At 41.9% G+C, this 15,239-nt stretch overlaps 1 protein-coding gene across 6 annotated transcripts in view; it reads right to left on the bottom strand.

Annotated features, from left to right (window-relative positions):
- CFAP69 (cilia and flagella associated protein 69) overlaps window positions 1-15,239 on the bottom strand; it is a 90,232-nt gene that overhangs the window by 44,363 nt on the left and 30,630 nt on the right. The window contains exon 1 of one of the 6 annotated variants that reach the window (XM_041727952.1): window positions 9,561-9,890. The exons of the other annotated variants lie outside the window; for them this stretch is intronic. Coding sequence (XP_041583886.1) covers window positions 9,561-9,680 — 120 coding nt within the window. The 5' untranslated portion in view covers window positions 9,681-9,890. Of the gene's footprint in view, window positions 1-9,560; window positions 9,891-15,239 lie in introns of those variants that run through there. 6 annotated transcript variants of the gene reach the window in all.

Here is a 15,239-nt window from a genome sequence, read left to right as displayed (position 1 = left end):
GCACTTCCATGCTTTGAAAAGTGAAATGAACTGGCACATACATGTTACACATCCCAAGCATGCACATTACATTGAGTTTGCCTATGCAGATAGATATACATAAGACTTGCTTCTACACTAAGGAGATCACCTTCCTGGCCTAGGTATCCCTGCTCTCAGTTGGTACAAGGATTCTTTTTTGTTGTTGTTGTTGTTAAAGATTTTATTTATTTATTTATTTATTTATTTATTTATTTATTTATTTATAAGAGAGAGAGAGAGAGAGAGAGAGAGGCAGAGACACAGGCAGAGGGAGAGGCAGGCTCCATGCAGGGAGCCCGACCTGGGACTCGATTCTGGGTCTCTAGGATCACACCCTGGGCTGAAGGCGGCACTAAACGGCTGAGCCACCCAGGCTGCCCTCAGTTGGTACAAGGATTCTTACAGTCATCCACATTAGAAAATGGAATGTTGGGGCACCTGGTGGCTCAGTGGTAAAGTGTCTGCTTTCAGCTCAGGTCATGATCCCAAGGTTCTAGGATGGAGCTCTGTGTTGGGCTGTCTGCTCAGCGGGGAATCTGTTTCTCCCTTTCCCTCTGCCCCTCCTTGTATTTTCATTCATTCATTCTTAAATAAATAAATAAATAAATAAATAAATAAATAAATAAATAAAGTCTTAAAAAAAAAAGAAAATATCCAAGGTCTATAGATTGTACATCTTAAATATTTCTCGAGCCCATGCCATCTTACTGATTTATACAGTTCTCATCTCTCACTCAATTGGGAAGGTTTCCTCCTGTTCTCCCTACCTCTACTCTTGCACCCTTCAACACAGTCCTCTATTCTATGGTCTGAATAATAAAACTCAAATCTGAACATAACCCATCCAACTCATTCAATGACTCTCCACTAATGCCTCTCACCTCTCCTCTATTTTCATTGGTTATGAAGATCTCATTCCTCTCCTGGGTTAACCCCCACAGGTGCTTCAAAACTCAGCTAAAAAGCGGCCTCCCCAGGGGATGAAAAAGGATAGAACAAAATCCTTCCTTTGTGTTCCCACAGCATATGTGCATATCCATTACAATTCTCATCATAGCTCTAAAGTGGTTTGCATGTTTATCCCACACTACCCAGAAACTTACTTTAAGACAAAGAATTGTTTTCTGGCATCCCCCCGCCCCCACCCCTCCCCCCCCCCATATTATTATTAGATAATATGGCATATTATTTGTAGATAAGTGGAGAAGGAAACAGAAGGTACCCTCATCCCAATTTAAGTACTTACACAAAAATCTCCACATTTTCAATGCAGTTTTGATGAAGGCTTTGTTGCATGACATTTTCTTTTCTTTTTAAAAATTTTTAAATTAAGATTTTATTTATTTATTCATGAGAGACACAGAGAGAGAGAGGCAGAGACATAGGCAGAGGGAGAAGCAGGCTCCCTGCAGGGAGCCCGATGCTGGACTCTATCCGGGACCCTGGGATCACACCCTGAGCTGTAGTCAGACAGTCAATCACCAAGCCACCCAGGTGCCCCTATACTATTTTCTATTTTTATTGTGTATATACATAATTTTGCTTAGTGTTAACACCACTGTATTTTCTGACTTTTAAATCTATAACACATACCTTTCCATATTTCTGCATATATATTATTCCCTTGCCTCTTAAGTCCAGGATTTCCTTTCCTTTCACAATTACAAACTTATATTCTGATTTCAGGCAATGTCTTTCAAAAACAATTTTCAGTGAGGTATTCTAATTTTAAGTCTGTAGATAAGTAACTGGGTGAGTTTATTTACTCAAAATGATTTTTACTTAAAAATTAACAATCTAAAAGGATTTACTGAATACTGATCTATACCTGGTATTATAGTTATCCTTAAAAACTGTTATATTTTACTATGATCTTATTTAAATTATTAAATTTACTGTTATCAAAAATGTTGATGAATAGAATTTTGCCTTTTAAGATATGAGGATTTAACCGTGCCATCTGCCATTGCCTCAGTGGTCTTCTTTTTTTCTCTTGTGGTCTCTGAGAAATATATACAGTGAGATTTAATTTTCACATGTCCTGCAATATTGGCTTTGAGGGTTGGAAAGCATATTGAAATGAAAAGTTAATGCAAAAATTTTTTAATACCTGTACATATGATCAGAATTGTTTTCCCCAAATGAGCAGGTATAACTTTTATTAAGAAACAGAGTAGTCAAGTTAAAGCACAGATTCCTCTTAGATTTCTGTTGCATTATTGCTTCATACTACTCTGTGTTTTGCTTGCTTGGCATATTATATTTTTAATATTTCTCCTTCCCTTCTTCCATTAGCCTTTTCCTCCTTCCACAAATATTTATAAGCAGCTTCTATGTTTCAGAAATGTGCTAGGTGTGGGAACAACATTGCTCTGACCTCAAGTAGCTATCAGTCTGGCATGGAATACAAGTAATACAGATAACATGCTACAAAATGCTCCGTGGATGCTGAAAAATATGCTCTGGAAGCACACAGACTGGAGGCATAGAAAGGCAGGGGACAGCTTCTGGAAGAAGTAATCTGTGGGCAGAGGTAAGTAGGATTTGTGAGATGAACTGAAGGTTTGAGAGATGGAGATGGGGGAGTAGCATGTGTGAAGGCCTGGAGACAAGAGATAATAAGACACTGAGAAGATGGGGAGGAGTTCACCAGGCTGGAGAAGACTGTGCAGGGGATAGTGGCTACAGATGATGCTAATTAGGTAAGGACAGGTCAAATTGAGGTGGGAAGCAGAGGCAAAAGAAAACTTAAATTTCCTTCCTACTTAGAGCTCATTCACAAGTCCTTGAAACAGGCAGAGTGACATTCCTCTAGGAACCCAGCTGCCTCAGTCAACATCAACATCCTAAGGGCAAAAGGCAATCTGCCCCCAGACCCCCAGAATCCTGTAGCCTACTTTAACATATAAAACATTTTTTTTTTAGATACTTCCTTTCATTCAACACCCACCCCCCAAGCCCAAGATACATGCTGGCAATCATCTTCGAAGCATAGGACCTACTGAAGTACATCTGAAGAGTCTCATTACTGAGCTTTTACTAAACAATAATAGATGACCTTTTCCTAACAATAGCTAGCCCCCTCAGGATCTTTGAAACTCTGTTTCCAAAATACCTGGGAGGGTTACACTATTCCTACCCTCCTCCCAATTTAAAAGTATATAATGGGCCACTCCTCATGACCCCACAGCAGCTTTCTGCCCACAAGTCTTCTCCCCTGCTTTAATAAAACCACCTTTTTTGCACCAAGGAAGTCTCAAGAATTCTTTCTTGATCATCAGCTTTGAACCCTAACATCTTTCCTACATCAAAATTATGAATAACAAGAATGACCATAACATGATGGTGATATCTACTTCCAGGCACAGTTTTAAGCACTTTACATGTATTTATTAATTGTATTCTATGAGGTAGGTACTATCATTAACCCCATTTTACAGAAGGCCTTGTATGCTACGCTAAGGATCTTCAGAAACTATGGAATAGTTTGAGAGACTATATAAACAGGCAATGGCCAGACTATATATGACAACAGAACTCTTGCCTACAATCCTTGCAGCAATCAAACTGGGAAGCAACTGGCTCAGGAAAGTCAGAATTAGCCAATACCTGCCAGATTCCCTATTTCTTGTGCCTCATATGTTACATGGGACCAACAAGAAAAAGCCAAATATGCTTCCCAAATCAATCACATAGAATGCTGTTTGTAGTTAGCCCATCTCCAGCTTCTTCATGGCAAAAACCTCCAACCAGAGCATTCCAAAAGCCTTCGCTTTTTTCACTACAAAGCCTTGGAGTCTGCCAAAATTAAGTAATGCTGGCTTATTCTCTTTCTATAGTAAACTCTAGATATTAAATAATCCCTACTTATTTTAATTAGGGTGGTCTTTGTTTATTTCTACTGGCTTTCACCAGAGGAATATAACAATAAAAAGGCAATTTAGTTTGCTGAGTAGAGACCAAACTGGAAAGGTCTGGGATGAGCTGGAAAAGAGGTAGGAGATATCTTAAAAGGCCTTGACTAAAGTCTTGGCAACTCCATAGACAAAAGGGAATGGCATAAAAATCATCAAGGAAGTAGAATCAGTGGGACCTGAGGAGTGATTTGATTTGGTGGGAGAGAGAAGAAAAGGTGATGATGACTCATGGGCTTGAGGAAAAAAGTAGTGGCATCTTTTGCTGAGACAGGAAAGGCTAGAGGAAGAGGCTTGTGTTGAGATTGGAGGTAAGTGAAATTGGGGGGCAGAGATTTCCAAATCAGAGGTTTAAAGTAATAATGAGAAAGGTTTGGGTAAATGAGAGCACACAGAAGGAAGCAAAAGAAGACATACAGATGGAAGTATCAAAATAATTGCTGTTAACATCATATTTATGGAGAATTGTAAAAACACTTAACAAAACATTTTAAAATAAAAAGCTTAATAAACTGTTTTGAAGAAAATAAGACCTTCACTTACAGTTATAGAATGAACTTATTTTCCCATTTTACCAAGAGACATGCCAAAGGGGAGAAATCCTGCTCATCTATACATAGTTATAGAGAAAGGAATTAACATTTACTGCGGTTCTTTTATATGTCTGGCACCTTATCTTTTTTTTCTTTCTCTTTCTCTCTCTTTCCTTCCTCCCTTCTTCCTTTCCCTCCCTTCTTTTATCTTTTCTTTCTCTCTTTTTTCTTTCTCTCTCTCTCTTTCTTTCTCCTCCCCCCTTTTTTTAAGTAGGTAGGCTGCATGCTCAGTGTGGAGCTTGAACTTATGATCCTGAGATCAAGAGTTGTATCCTCTATCAATGTTGTCAGCCATGTGTCACCTCCCTTTAAAAAAACAAAAACAAAAACAAAACTTTATATCTTAATTAGTCCTCAACTTTACCATATAAAGTTGGTACTATTATCCTATTGATGAAACTGGGGCATTGAGACCTAACTTGTTATGGTCACAAAATTAGTAACTGGATTAGTAGGCCTGTCCGATGCAGGAGTGTTGGTTCTTTGCACCTTTGTTCTTTGCCTGACTTCTCAAATGACCACAGAGGTTATTTCTAACAGTTACTCCAAAACCAGGGTAGGCAATTTTAATGACACAGTCCATGGCAGTATTACAGACAGTGGCAGGATGGGGCATCAACTAGAAGACTGTTGGAGGCTCTCAGAGGAAGAGCAAATTGGGCAAGGAAGCTCAGTCATGATACCTACGCAAGTCAAGTAATCACAATTTATTTATTCTACAAATATTTGTTGAGTGCCTACACTGTGTGAGACACTGTTCTAGATGTTAAAGATATGGTACTGAATAAAACACAAAATCTCCTGCCTTCATATGGAATCAATATGTTATGTTTTGTACAGCAAAGAAAACCATCAAAACAAAAAGACAACCTACTGAATGCAAATTATTTGCAAATGATATATCTGATAAGGGGTTAATATCCAAATATATAAAGAACTTACATAACTCAACACCAAAAAAGAAAAAAAAAACAACTCCAATAAAAAAATGTGCAGAGGGGGCACATTTTTTAATGTGGATCAGTGATTGGATGGATCAGGGTAGATCAGTGATTGTGCATCTGCCTTTGGCTCAGGTCATGATCCCGGGGTCCTCGGATGGAGTCCCACATTGTGCTCCCTGCAGATAGTCTGCTTTTCCCTCTGCCTATGTCTCTGCCTCTTTCTCTCTCTGTGCCTCTCATAAATAAATAAAATCTGTAAAAAAAAATGTGCAGAGGACCTAAATCAATATTTTTCCAAAGAAGACATATAGATGGCCAACAGATACACGAAAAGATGCTTGACATCACCAATCATCAGGGAAATGCAAATCTAAATCACAGTGAGATATCACCTTATAGGATACCTGGGTGGCTCAGCGGTTGAGCGCATCTGCCTTCAGCTGATGGCATGGTCCTGGAGTACCGGGATCGAGTCCTACATCGGGCTCCCTGCATGGAGCCTGCTTCTCCCTCTGCCTGTGTCTCTGCCTCTCTCTCTCTGTGTCTCTCATGAATAAATAAATAAAATCTTTAACAAAAAAGAGATATCACTTAATACTTGTCAGAATGGCTAAAATAAAAAAAGACAAGAATAACAAAGTGTTGGTGAGGATGTGAAGGAAAAGGAATCCTTGTACACTGTTGGGGGTGGGGGGGAACAAGTGCAGCCACTGTGGAAAATTGTATGGCAGTTCCTCAAAAAGTAGAACTATGATATGATCCAATAATTCCACTGCTGGGTATTTACCCAAAGAAAACAGAAACACTAATTCCAAAAGATATATGCACCCCTATGCTTATTGCAGCATTATTTACAATACATAAGGTATGGAATCAGCCCAAGTGTTCAATGATAGATGAATAGGTAAGGAAAAATGTAATATATACATATAATGGGATATTACACAGCCATGAAAAAGAGGAGATTGTGCCATTTGTGACAACACTAATGGACCTGGAGGGTACTATGCTAAGCGAAATAAATCAGACAAGACAAATACCAAATGATTTCACTCATCTGTGGAATCTAACAAAAAACAAATGAATAAGCAAAAAAGCAGAATCAGACCTATAAATACAGAGAACCAACTGATGGTTGCTAGAGGGGACAGGGTGGTGGGGATGGGCAAAATGGGTGAAGGGCAGTAGGAGATACAGGCTTCCCCTAATTATCATTTGTGTTATGTTGGCAACTGTTTCATTTGTCTAAATTTTGTCTCTGTCTCTAGAATATGGGTCCTTTTAAACTCCACTTGGTGTCCCCTGTCTTTTAGCACATAGGCTGACCCAGGGTTTAAGAGGGGGATGGTGATGATGGGGTGATGGAGGAATTTTGTTTTATTGCTGTTCTTATTTTGTTTTATACTTTGAATCCATATGAAACTACCTCCTACAGCTTTCCAGGAGCTAATTGTGAAATTCTGTAGCACTGTTCATACCCTACTGCAGCTATAATACACTAAATATTACTACTTAGAGTGGGAAATGGGATTCTCCAACCAGTAGCAATGGCATCACCTGAAACCTGTTAGAAAGGCAGAATCTGGGGCTCCTCCCCAGCCCCACACAAAATCATAATCTGCATCTTAATGAGATCCCCAGGTAATCCAAATGCACATTAAAATTTGAGAAGCACTGCTCTAAAGGGCTTCCAATTCTTTAGAATGAAAGCAACATTAAAATAAGGAGGAAATAGGGCAGCCCGGATGGCTCAGCGCTTTAGTGCAGGCTTCAGCCCTGGGCTTGATCCTGGAGACCCGGGATCAAGTCCCACATCAGGCTCCCTGCATGGAGCCTGCTTCTTCCTCTGCCTGTATCTCTGCCTCTCTCTCTCTCTCTCTCTGTGTCTCTCATAAATAAATATATAAAGCCTTTTAAAAAAATAAGGAGGAAATAAAGGTAAACAATTTGTGATTTCAAGCATAGGATGGAGCTGGTTTACTTGAATCGAGGAAGACTCTCCAAAGTCACTGTTAGATACCAGGATGTACTGTCTCTCAAACATTCCAGGAGTTCCTAGAGTCTTTCCTCTACTAGTCTGAGGCAGGGGTCTAAAAGGTTGTCATGTTACTGTTGGCAAAGACTGCTAGACCCCACTCTAAGTAAAGAAACTGAGTAACTCTTAACTTCTCACAGCCTTAGGGTCCTCATTTGTAAAAATAACCAACCACAAACAAAACCCCAAAAGGCTGAATGATCATTTCTCCCTTCTCTAAAAGGCTTTTAATTCATTTCACTTCTTTCGAGAGAAACTGCCTTCTTCTCAGTACTTTAAAAAGAGGTTAATGCTTCTACAAGTAGTTATTAACAAGCTAGGAACTCTAATTAATGCAAATTGATTTCTTCCTGGAAAAGAATCGAAGGCTCTGTAAGGAGAGGTGATAATGAAAGGAGAAGAAAAAAGAAAGAGAAGAGAGAAAATACACACACATATACACAGGTTTACTTGTTTTGCTTTGCTTGATATGTTGTTGCAGGCTACTTTGGCAATGGCCTGTTAAAAAAGTATCTCCCATTTTTTCATTTTAACCCATGATAGCCTACCTCATATAACCTTGCCACGGCCCCTGCACCTCTCCCCCACCCCCACCACCTTTTTTACACCGCGTGAAGGAACAAGGAGAGCCATCAGACACCAAATTCACCTACTTTTCAGTTGTGCTGTGCCTGGGAGAATGGCGGTAGAGCTGAGACCCGCGGCAGCCTTGGGAGTGGAGAGCTGCTCTTCCTGCAAGCCCTTCTTCTTCCCGCCCGATTGGAATACTTCCACAAAATTGATTAGGTAAATTCCCCTAGCACCCGCTCCTCCTCATCAAAAGTGCTGTTGCTCTGCAGGTTACTACTGTGTAAATGACAGACTGTCCTCAGAGAGCTCAACTTTATTCCCAAAGAAGAGGTCCCCAGCCAACTGGCCACTCCCAGGGAACTCTCCAAGGTTCCAGGCTGTGGACGTAGGAGACAGGGTTCCTGACGCAGCCTGAGGCTCGCAAAACCTCAACAGGAATTCCCAGAGTGACCCCAGCCACCAGTGTGAGGAGGCAGGGCAGGATTCCTCCATAGTAAAACCTTCAGGGTTTGATCAGGACCCTCTAGGGACGAGCAATGGACCCCTACTATGCTAACGACTTGGAGTTTCTCAACAGCTTCGCCACCAGTGGAGGTCCAGCCAAGGGTTCCCAAGTGAGATGTCTCAGCAGATCAACTTGGAAGAGTTAATTTTGTATTCATGATAAAAGTAAACTCAGAACCAACTACAAGTATAACAAAATATATAAATTGTATTCTCTCTTGATTCACCCCACCTCCATAACCACCTTCCAATTTCATATGAAAACGAGGCTAGGGCGGCCCGGAGCGTTCAGCGGCCTTAGCGCCGCCTTCAGCCCAGGGCTCGATCCTGGAGACCCGGGATCGAGTCCCACATCGGGCTCCCTGCATGGAGCCTGCTTCTCCCTCTGCCTGTGTCTCTACCTCTCTCTCTGTGTGTGTCTCTCATTAATAAATAAATAAAATCTTAAAAAAAAAAAAGAAAGAAAAGAAAACGAGGCTAATTTTCACAGCGTTTTCCTCCTCTCTAGGTGCAGTTTTAAAGTAGCAGCAAATTTAAGCGCGAGAGAGTTTACGCCTCTCTCAAGAACATCACTTGAGAACAGGTCATCTACATATAAGCCCAGTGCAAACAAACTGGTCATCCAATAAATCCATGATTTCGCTAAAAATAATTCCCTGCCTCCCCAGCCCCTTCGTGGTCACACTTTTCGAAAAAGAGCGGCAAAACCTCGCTTACTGTTTGGAGGGACGCTTCCGGAGAAGCTCGCGCCCCAAAGCGCCCCAAGTCCCCAGGCAGGCTGGTTGACGACAGCCAACCCCTCCCTCCGGCGGCGCAGTTCTCGGAGGCCTCGGCTCCGCGCAGGGAACCTCAGTCCCGCGGGCCCCGGCGGGTGCCGCTTCGGCCCCATTTCCGCTCCTGCGGCCCCCAGTCCTCGTCCCCGCCCCCTGGATCTCAACTTCCCCTCCGCTCTTCCCGAGGCGAAGACACCCGCCCATACCTGCGCTTCCTCGTCCTCGGTCACCACCCCGATTACCGGGATCCGGCGAAGGCTGCTGGACCGGACCTTGCCGCCAGCTTCCTGGGCTTCGGCGGTCGCCGCGGCCTCCGCCACGGACATGCCCGCCGCGTGGAGTGAGGGATGGGTGGGAGGGCCCGTCCCCCTGTCCTACCCCGTTCTCCCTAGCCCGTAGGACCCAAAGAAGCCCTGCCACCGAGAAGGGAAGGCCTCCTGAGAGCCGCTAGAGTCGCAAAAAGCGCCAGGGGTCCGGCAGTGGCCTCCGCGGCCGCGACGCCGGCCGCATCACGCCCGCCGCAGCCCACCTGCGGACTTCAGCTCCTGCCTGCCGGCCGGTTGCTAACACGCCAGCGCGTTGCTAGGGGGCGGGGCTGGGGCGGCCGCGGCGCCGCGCTCTTACGGAAGCCGGCGGAGCCAAACTTCCCCGAACCCTAGTGTGCACCTCCGCGCTCGCCGGGGCTGGGCCCGCTCCCGCGCGGGGAGGAGGCGGCAGGAGGACACCCGGGTGCGCAGCCGTGGCTGTTACCTTGGCCTTGTGTGTCTCCGTCTTGCTGGTTTGCTCTGGGGCTTCTTAAAATAATAATGAGTGGGTAGAGGTGAGAGGATGTCGGGCCCGAGAGTGATGGATGATGGATACCTAGTGCTGGAAGCGGAGCAGTTTATCTCCCCTCAAAGTGACCAGCGCCACCTACACTCCCTCCCTTTACCTCTTCTGTACTTTAGTGCCTCTACCAGACACTTACATCGAGGCTTTGTGCAGTGTTGCAGGCTGTGGAGTCAAATCGGGGAATCGAGAGCAGGTTGACCCCTGACCTGGAAGCCTCGCTTTTCCCATCTTTCCTCATCAGTCTTTCACTTTTCTCAGCAGTGGGATTTCTAGGAGGAGGAAGGAGATGGTAGTTTTGTAGAGCGGGGCTTGGCACACGAGAAGCACCCGGGCAAAGGGTCAGGATTGTCATTGTCTTGATTATTACTGTGTTATCTGTCCATTGTATCCTGAGTGATGACGCAGGAAAGGTCAAGACTTTAATGAAAAGCTGCTCATGGTAATCGTGGATATAACTTAACCACCCCAAGACCGCGGCTGTGAAAACTTAGCTTAAAATCCTTTAAACTGGGTTGCCTGGGTGGCTTAGTGGTTGAGGGTCCGCCTCTGGCTCAGGGTGTGATCCCAGTCCCAGGGTCGAGTCCCGCATCGGGCTCCCTGCATGGGGCCTGCTTCTCCCTCTGCCTGTGTCTCTGCCTCTCTGTCTCTCATGAATAAATAAATAAAATATTTTTAAAAAATCCTTTAAACCGGACGCCTGGATGGCTCAGAGGTTGAGCATCTGCCTTCGGCCCAGGGCCTGATCCTGGAGACCCAGGATCGAGTCCCACATCGGGCTCCCTGCATGGAGCCTGGTTCTCCCTCTGCCTGTGTCTCTGCCTCTCTCCCTCTCTGTTTCTCATGAACAAATAAATGAAATCTTAAAAAAAAAAAATCCTTTAAACCTGAAATTTTTTTTATTTTAGTCTCCAAAAACTCTCCAAGAGTTAAACGTGACTTTTTATATCGTCAATAAAGTTTATGGCCTTAAAAATTACATGGAACAAATTCCGTGAAAATAAATTTCACAGCACCTCTCAGCATTTCTCTCATTTGTACAAGGAGCTGGGTGACCAGTGATTTCTAAGGTTCCTTTAACCAGTTCAGACATTTGACTGAATGACATTTCTGGCGATACAAATAAAAAGAAACAGGAAAACTAGATTGGGCCTGGCAACACTTGATGTAAATCATAGCCAAAGAAATCAAACTTTTTTGAAAGAATTGAGCATCCAGTCCCTTTTCCTCACTTATGTTCATTCTTCCACTTTCCTCATCCCAGGTTCCCTGAAACTGTCCTGAGGTCACTAACACTTGTGGTGAAAGTCTGTGGACACTTTCCTGTCCTCATCTTGCTGTACTTATCTCTAATATTTGACTCTATTGACCACTTTCTCCTTGAAACCCTCTGATCTTCAGCATTCTTTTTGTTTTTCTTTTATCTTTACAGTTACTCATTGGTATTTTTAAAGCTCCTCTCAGGCCTTATAACTAGAGGTGATGGGTTCAGTAGGTCTAACGTTGCTGTTACTCCAGGAGAGTGTAAAAGGGTGTGTTAAGTGTATTAACACCTGCTAAATTGACATTGCACATTCTGAGTAGACCACATCAAAAGGAGACTGAAATCACTTGAGTAAAGACAATGGAATCCTGTGAGAATGGCACCTAAAAACCAAGATAGTCCGGACAACCGAGTGATTTGTTTATCCTTTGTGTGTTGAGCTTCACATCAAAGATGAGGAAAGATGAAGGAGGGACTGTGAAGAAGAATTTTCCACTTAAAGCAGAGCTTAGGAGTTATCTACTATTGTGTTTCAGCACAATAGGCTGAATCTGATAAGGGTCCATAAACCTCAGTGATTGGAAAGTCACACTCTCTTCATTGGACTTAATTGTAGACACTTTCCTAACATATGAACACAAGGATTTTAATTTTATTTCAATTGTATACAAACCTATATATTCATTCTGTCCTATGTCCAGAGCACCTGTTTCCAATGCTTAATTAGCATAACTCCTGTGAACTTCCTCTTTCTAGCACTTAAAATCCCCCTGCCTCAGCGAAATTCTTCATTGAAATCGATTCCCTTACCTGGGAAGTTAGTAGATCCAACTTTGTAATTTTAAAAAAAATCTCTAGTGGTATGTTTTACTCTTGGACAGGTGAGAAGCAACCAGGATAGAAGTGCCAATACTCCACATTCAATACATCTTTCCATCCTTTGTTAGATGCCACTTTGTTGTTTTTTTTTTAAAGATCTTATTTATTCATGAGAGAGAGGGAGAGAGAGAGAGGCAGAGACACTGGCAGAGGGAGAAGCAGGCTCCCTGTGGGGAGCCCGATACAGGACTCTATTCTAGGACTCTGGGGTCACACCCTGAGCCAAAGGCACACACTTGACCACTGAGCCACCCAAGTGCCCCCGTAATTTGGTTTTGTACTCACCATATACTTTTTGGTATTTATTGTCCCAGCTGCCCAACCCCTTACTACTAGAGGCTTTTGAAAGCAAGGAGAACCTCCCACCCAGATTTGCACCCCAAATCCTCAGTACAGTATCTACAGTAGTGTTTCTCAAAACTTAGCATCCGTCAGAATCATCTGGAAAGCCAATTGAAACTGACTCCTGAGCCCTACCTTCAGAGTCTGCTTCAGTTAAGTTTGGGTGGGGTCCAAGGGTTTGCATGTATAACACATTGCTAGTTGATGTTATGCTCCTAGTCTGGCAAACGGTACTCAATAAATGTTCATTAAAGATTTCAAGGAATTATAAATTAGTTTTTAAATTTGATTTAAATGCCTTTCATAAAAGCATTTCATAAGTTGCCCAGAGTAAGGTAAACACTAAGTCCTTGCTACTTAAAATGGGGTCTTTTAACTACCTACATAGGCTTTACCCAGGGGTGTATTAGGAATGCAGAAGTTTTGGCCCCATAAGGGACTCAGTGAATTAGAATCTTCATTTTAACCTGATTGCCTGGTGATTAGTATGCACATTAAAATTGAGAAGCACTGGTCTTGTGTGTGTGTGTGTGTGTGTGTGTGTGTGTTTCATTGGTATTATTTTGGAGTAATTTTAACAGTCTCCATAAAAACGGCTTTTGGGAAGCCCAGGTGGCTCAGCGGATTAGCACCGTCTTCAGCCCAGGGTGTGATCCTGGAGAACTGGGATCGAGTCCCACGTCAGGCTCCCTGCATGGAGCCTGCTTTTCCCTCTGCCTGTGTCTCTGCCTCTCTCTGTTTCTCATGAATAAATAAATAAATAAAATCTTTAAAAAAACAAAAACAAAGAAAACAACTGGCTTTCACGGAGCATTCCATCTGTATATTTTCCATGTCCTTTGTTTTCCTACTAATGATACTATTGAGTGCATTTGTTTTTCTTTTTGTTAAGTGCACCAATTAAGCTTTTAAAAAGCTTTAAGTGGGGACGACTGGGTGGCTCAGTCGTTAAGTGACTTGGTTTTGGCTCAGGTCATGATCTCATGGTTATGGGATGGAGCTCCACATCAGGCTTTGTGGTCACCGTGGAGTCTGCTTCAGATTCTCTCTCCCTCTCCCTCCCTTTCTGTCTCAAATAAAATCTTAAAAAATAAAAAGCCTTAAGCATTTAAATTAGGTAGTGGATTTAAGTTTAATCATTATTCATTGAACTTTTTTTTAAAGATTTTATTTATTTCTTCACATGAGATAGAGACAGAGAGAGAGGCAGAGGAGAAGTAGGCTCCTTGCAAGGAGCCCAATGTGGGACTTGATCTCAGACCCTGGAATCATGCCCTGAGCCAAAAGCAGACACTCAACCAGTGAGCCACCCAAACCTGAATCTTCCTTAATAAAGATTTTTGAAGGCTGTAAGTTAAAAAGCACAGGACATTTTCCTGACACCAAGACACAAAAGGATGTAAAGGTAAAATAACTATTGAAATGGTAAATTATTTCAGCAAAAAGATAATAGTAAAGAAACATATCAGAAATGAATTAGAGAATAGAAAGGCTTCACTGTAATAACAGTTTTGCAGAATTTAACATCTCTGTTAAGTTACAAATTGCAATTTCTTAAAAGCAGCTATGGATTGAAGATGAACTAGATGCATTAATATGTTGACCTATGTATATTTTTTATTTTTTTAAAAGATTTTATTTATTTATTTATTCATGAGAGACACAGAGAGAGGCAGAGACAGAGGCAGAGGGCAAAGCAGACTCCACGAAGGGAGCCTGATGCAGGACTCAATTCCATGACCCCAGGACCACGACATGGACAGAGGCAGATGCTCAACCACTGAGCCACTCAGGTGCCCCTTTTTACTTTTTATTTAAGTTGAACGAGCCAACATATAATACATCATTAGTTTCAGATTTTTTACTTTTAATATAAAGTATATTTTTGTGTATTTTTAACATAAATAAATGTAATGTTGAGAAATCACATTGTTCTTCTGATGTTTTTCCTGATACTTGTTTGCACACTGCCTAATTAGCAATGTTTAGTAAAATTGTAATTATTCATTAGTACAACTTGAGTATTTCTTAATATTAAGTATTTTAGGTTACATATGAATTTGGTAATCTCTAAACTAAAGCCAGATGTTTAAAGCAAATGTTATTCCTTTGTGAGTCAGAGTAATCTATTTTAAACAGAGAATTTTTATAGCACATAAGAAGAAGTAATTAGAGTATAGTCTTAGTAGTTTAGCTTTAGGGGAACTATGTAACAGAAAAAAAAACATAAAGCTGGGATTTCATATACTGTAGTGTTTTAAAAAAATCTTTTAGTTTGACTGTTACAGAGTCAAAGCCTAAGAGAGAAACAGAAGTAATTACCTCTTTCCAACAGAATCATTAGTTCAAATTTGGGAGTAATAAGTATATGGAACAGAGAACAAAAGTAAAAGAACAGCCACCTCTGAAGTCAAACATTCTAATAAAAAATGTAGTATAGTAATCCAAATTTCAAAGTGATTTGAAACTAGGAATGTGGAGGAGATTTTCATGCTTAATGAAGAAACTAAATAAATTGGTAATATGTAAATTAAATAGATTTATGGAGCAATTCTTACCTGACCAAAGCTTC

Source organism: Vulpes lagopus, chromosome 13, assembly GCF_018345385.1.
Source record: "Vulpes lagopus strain Blue_001 chromosome 13, ASM1834538v1, whole genome shotgun sequence".
Classification (NCBI taxonomy): Eukaryota; Metazoa; Chordata; class Mammalia; order Carnivora; family Canidae; genus Vulpes; species Vulpes lagopus.
The sequence above is the reverse complement of the archived record's forward strand: the minus strand, read 5'-3'. Positions and strand labels throughout refer to the sequence as shown.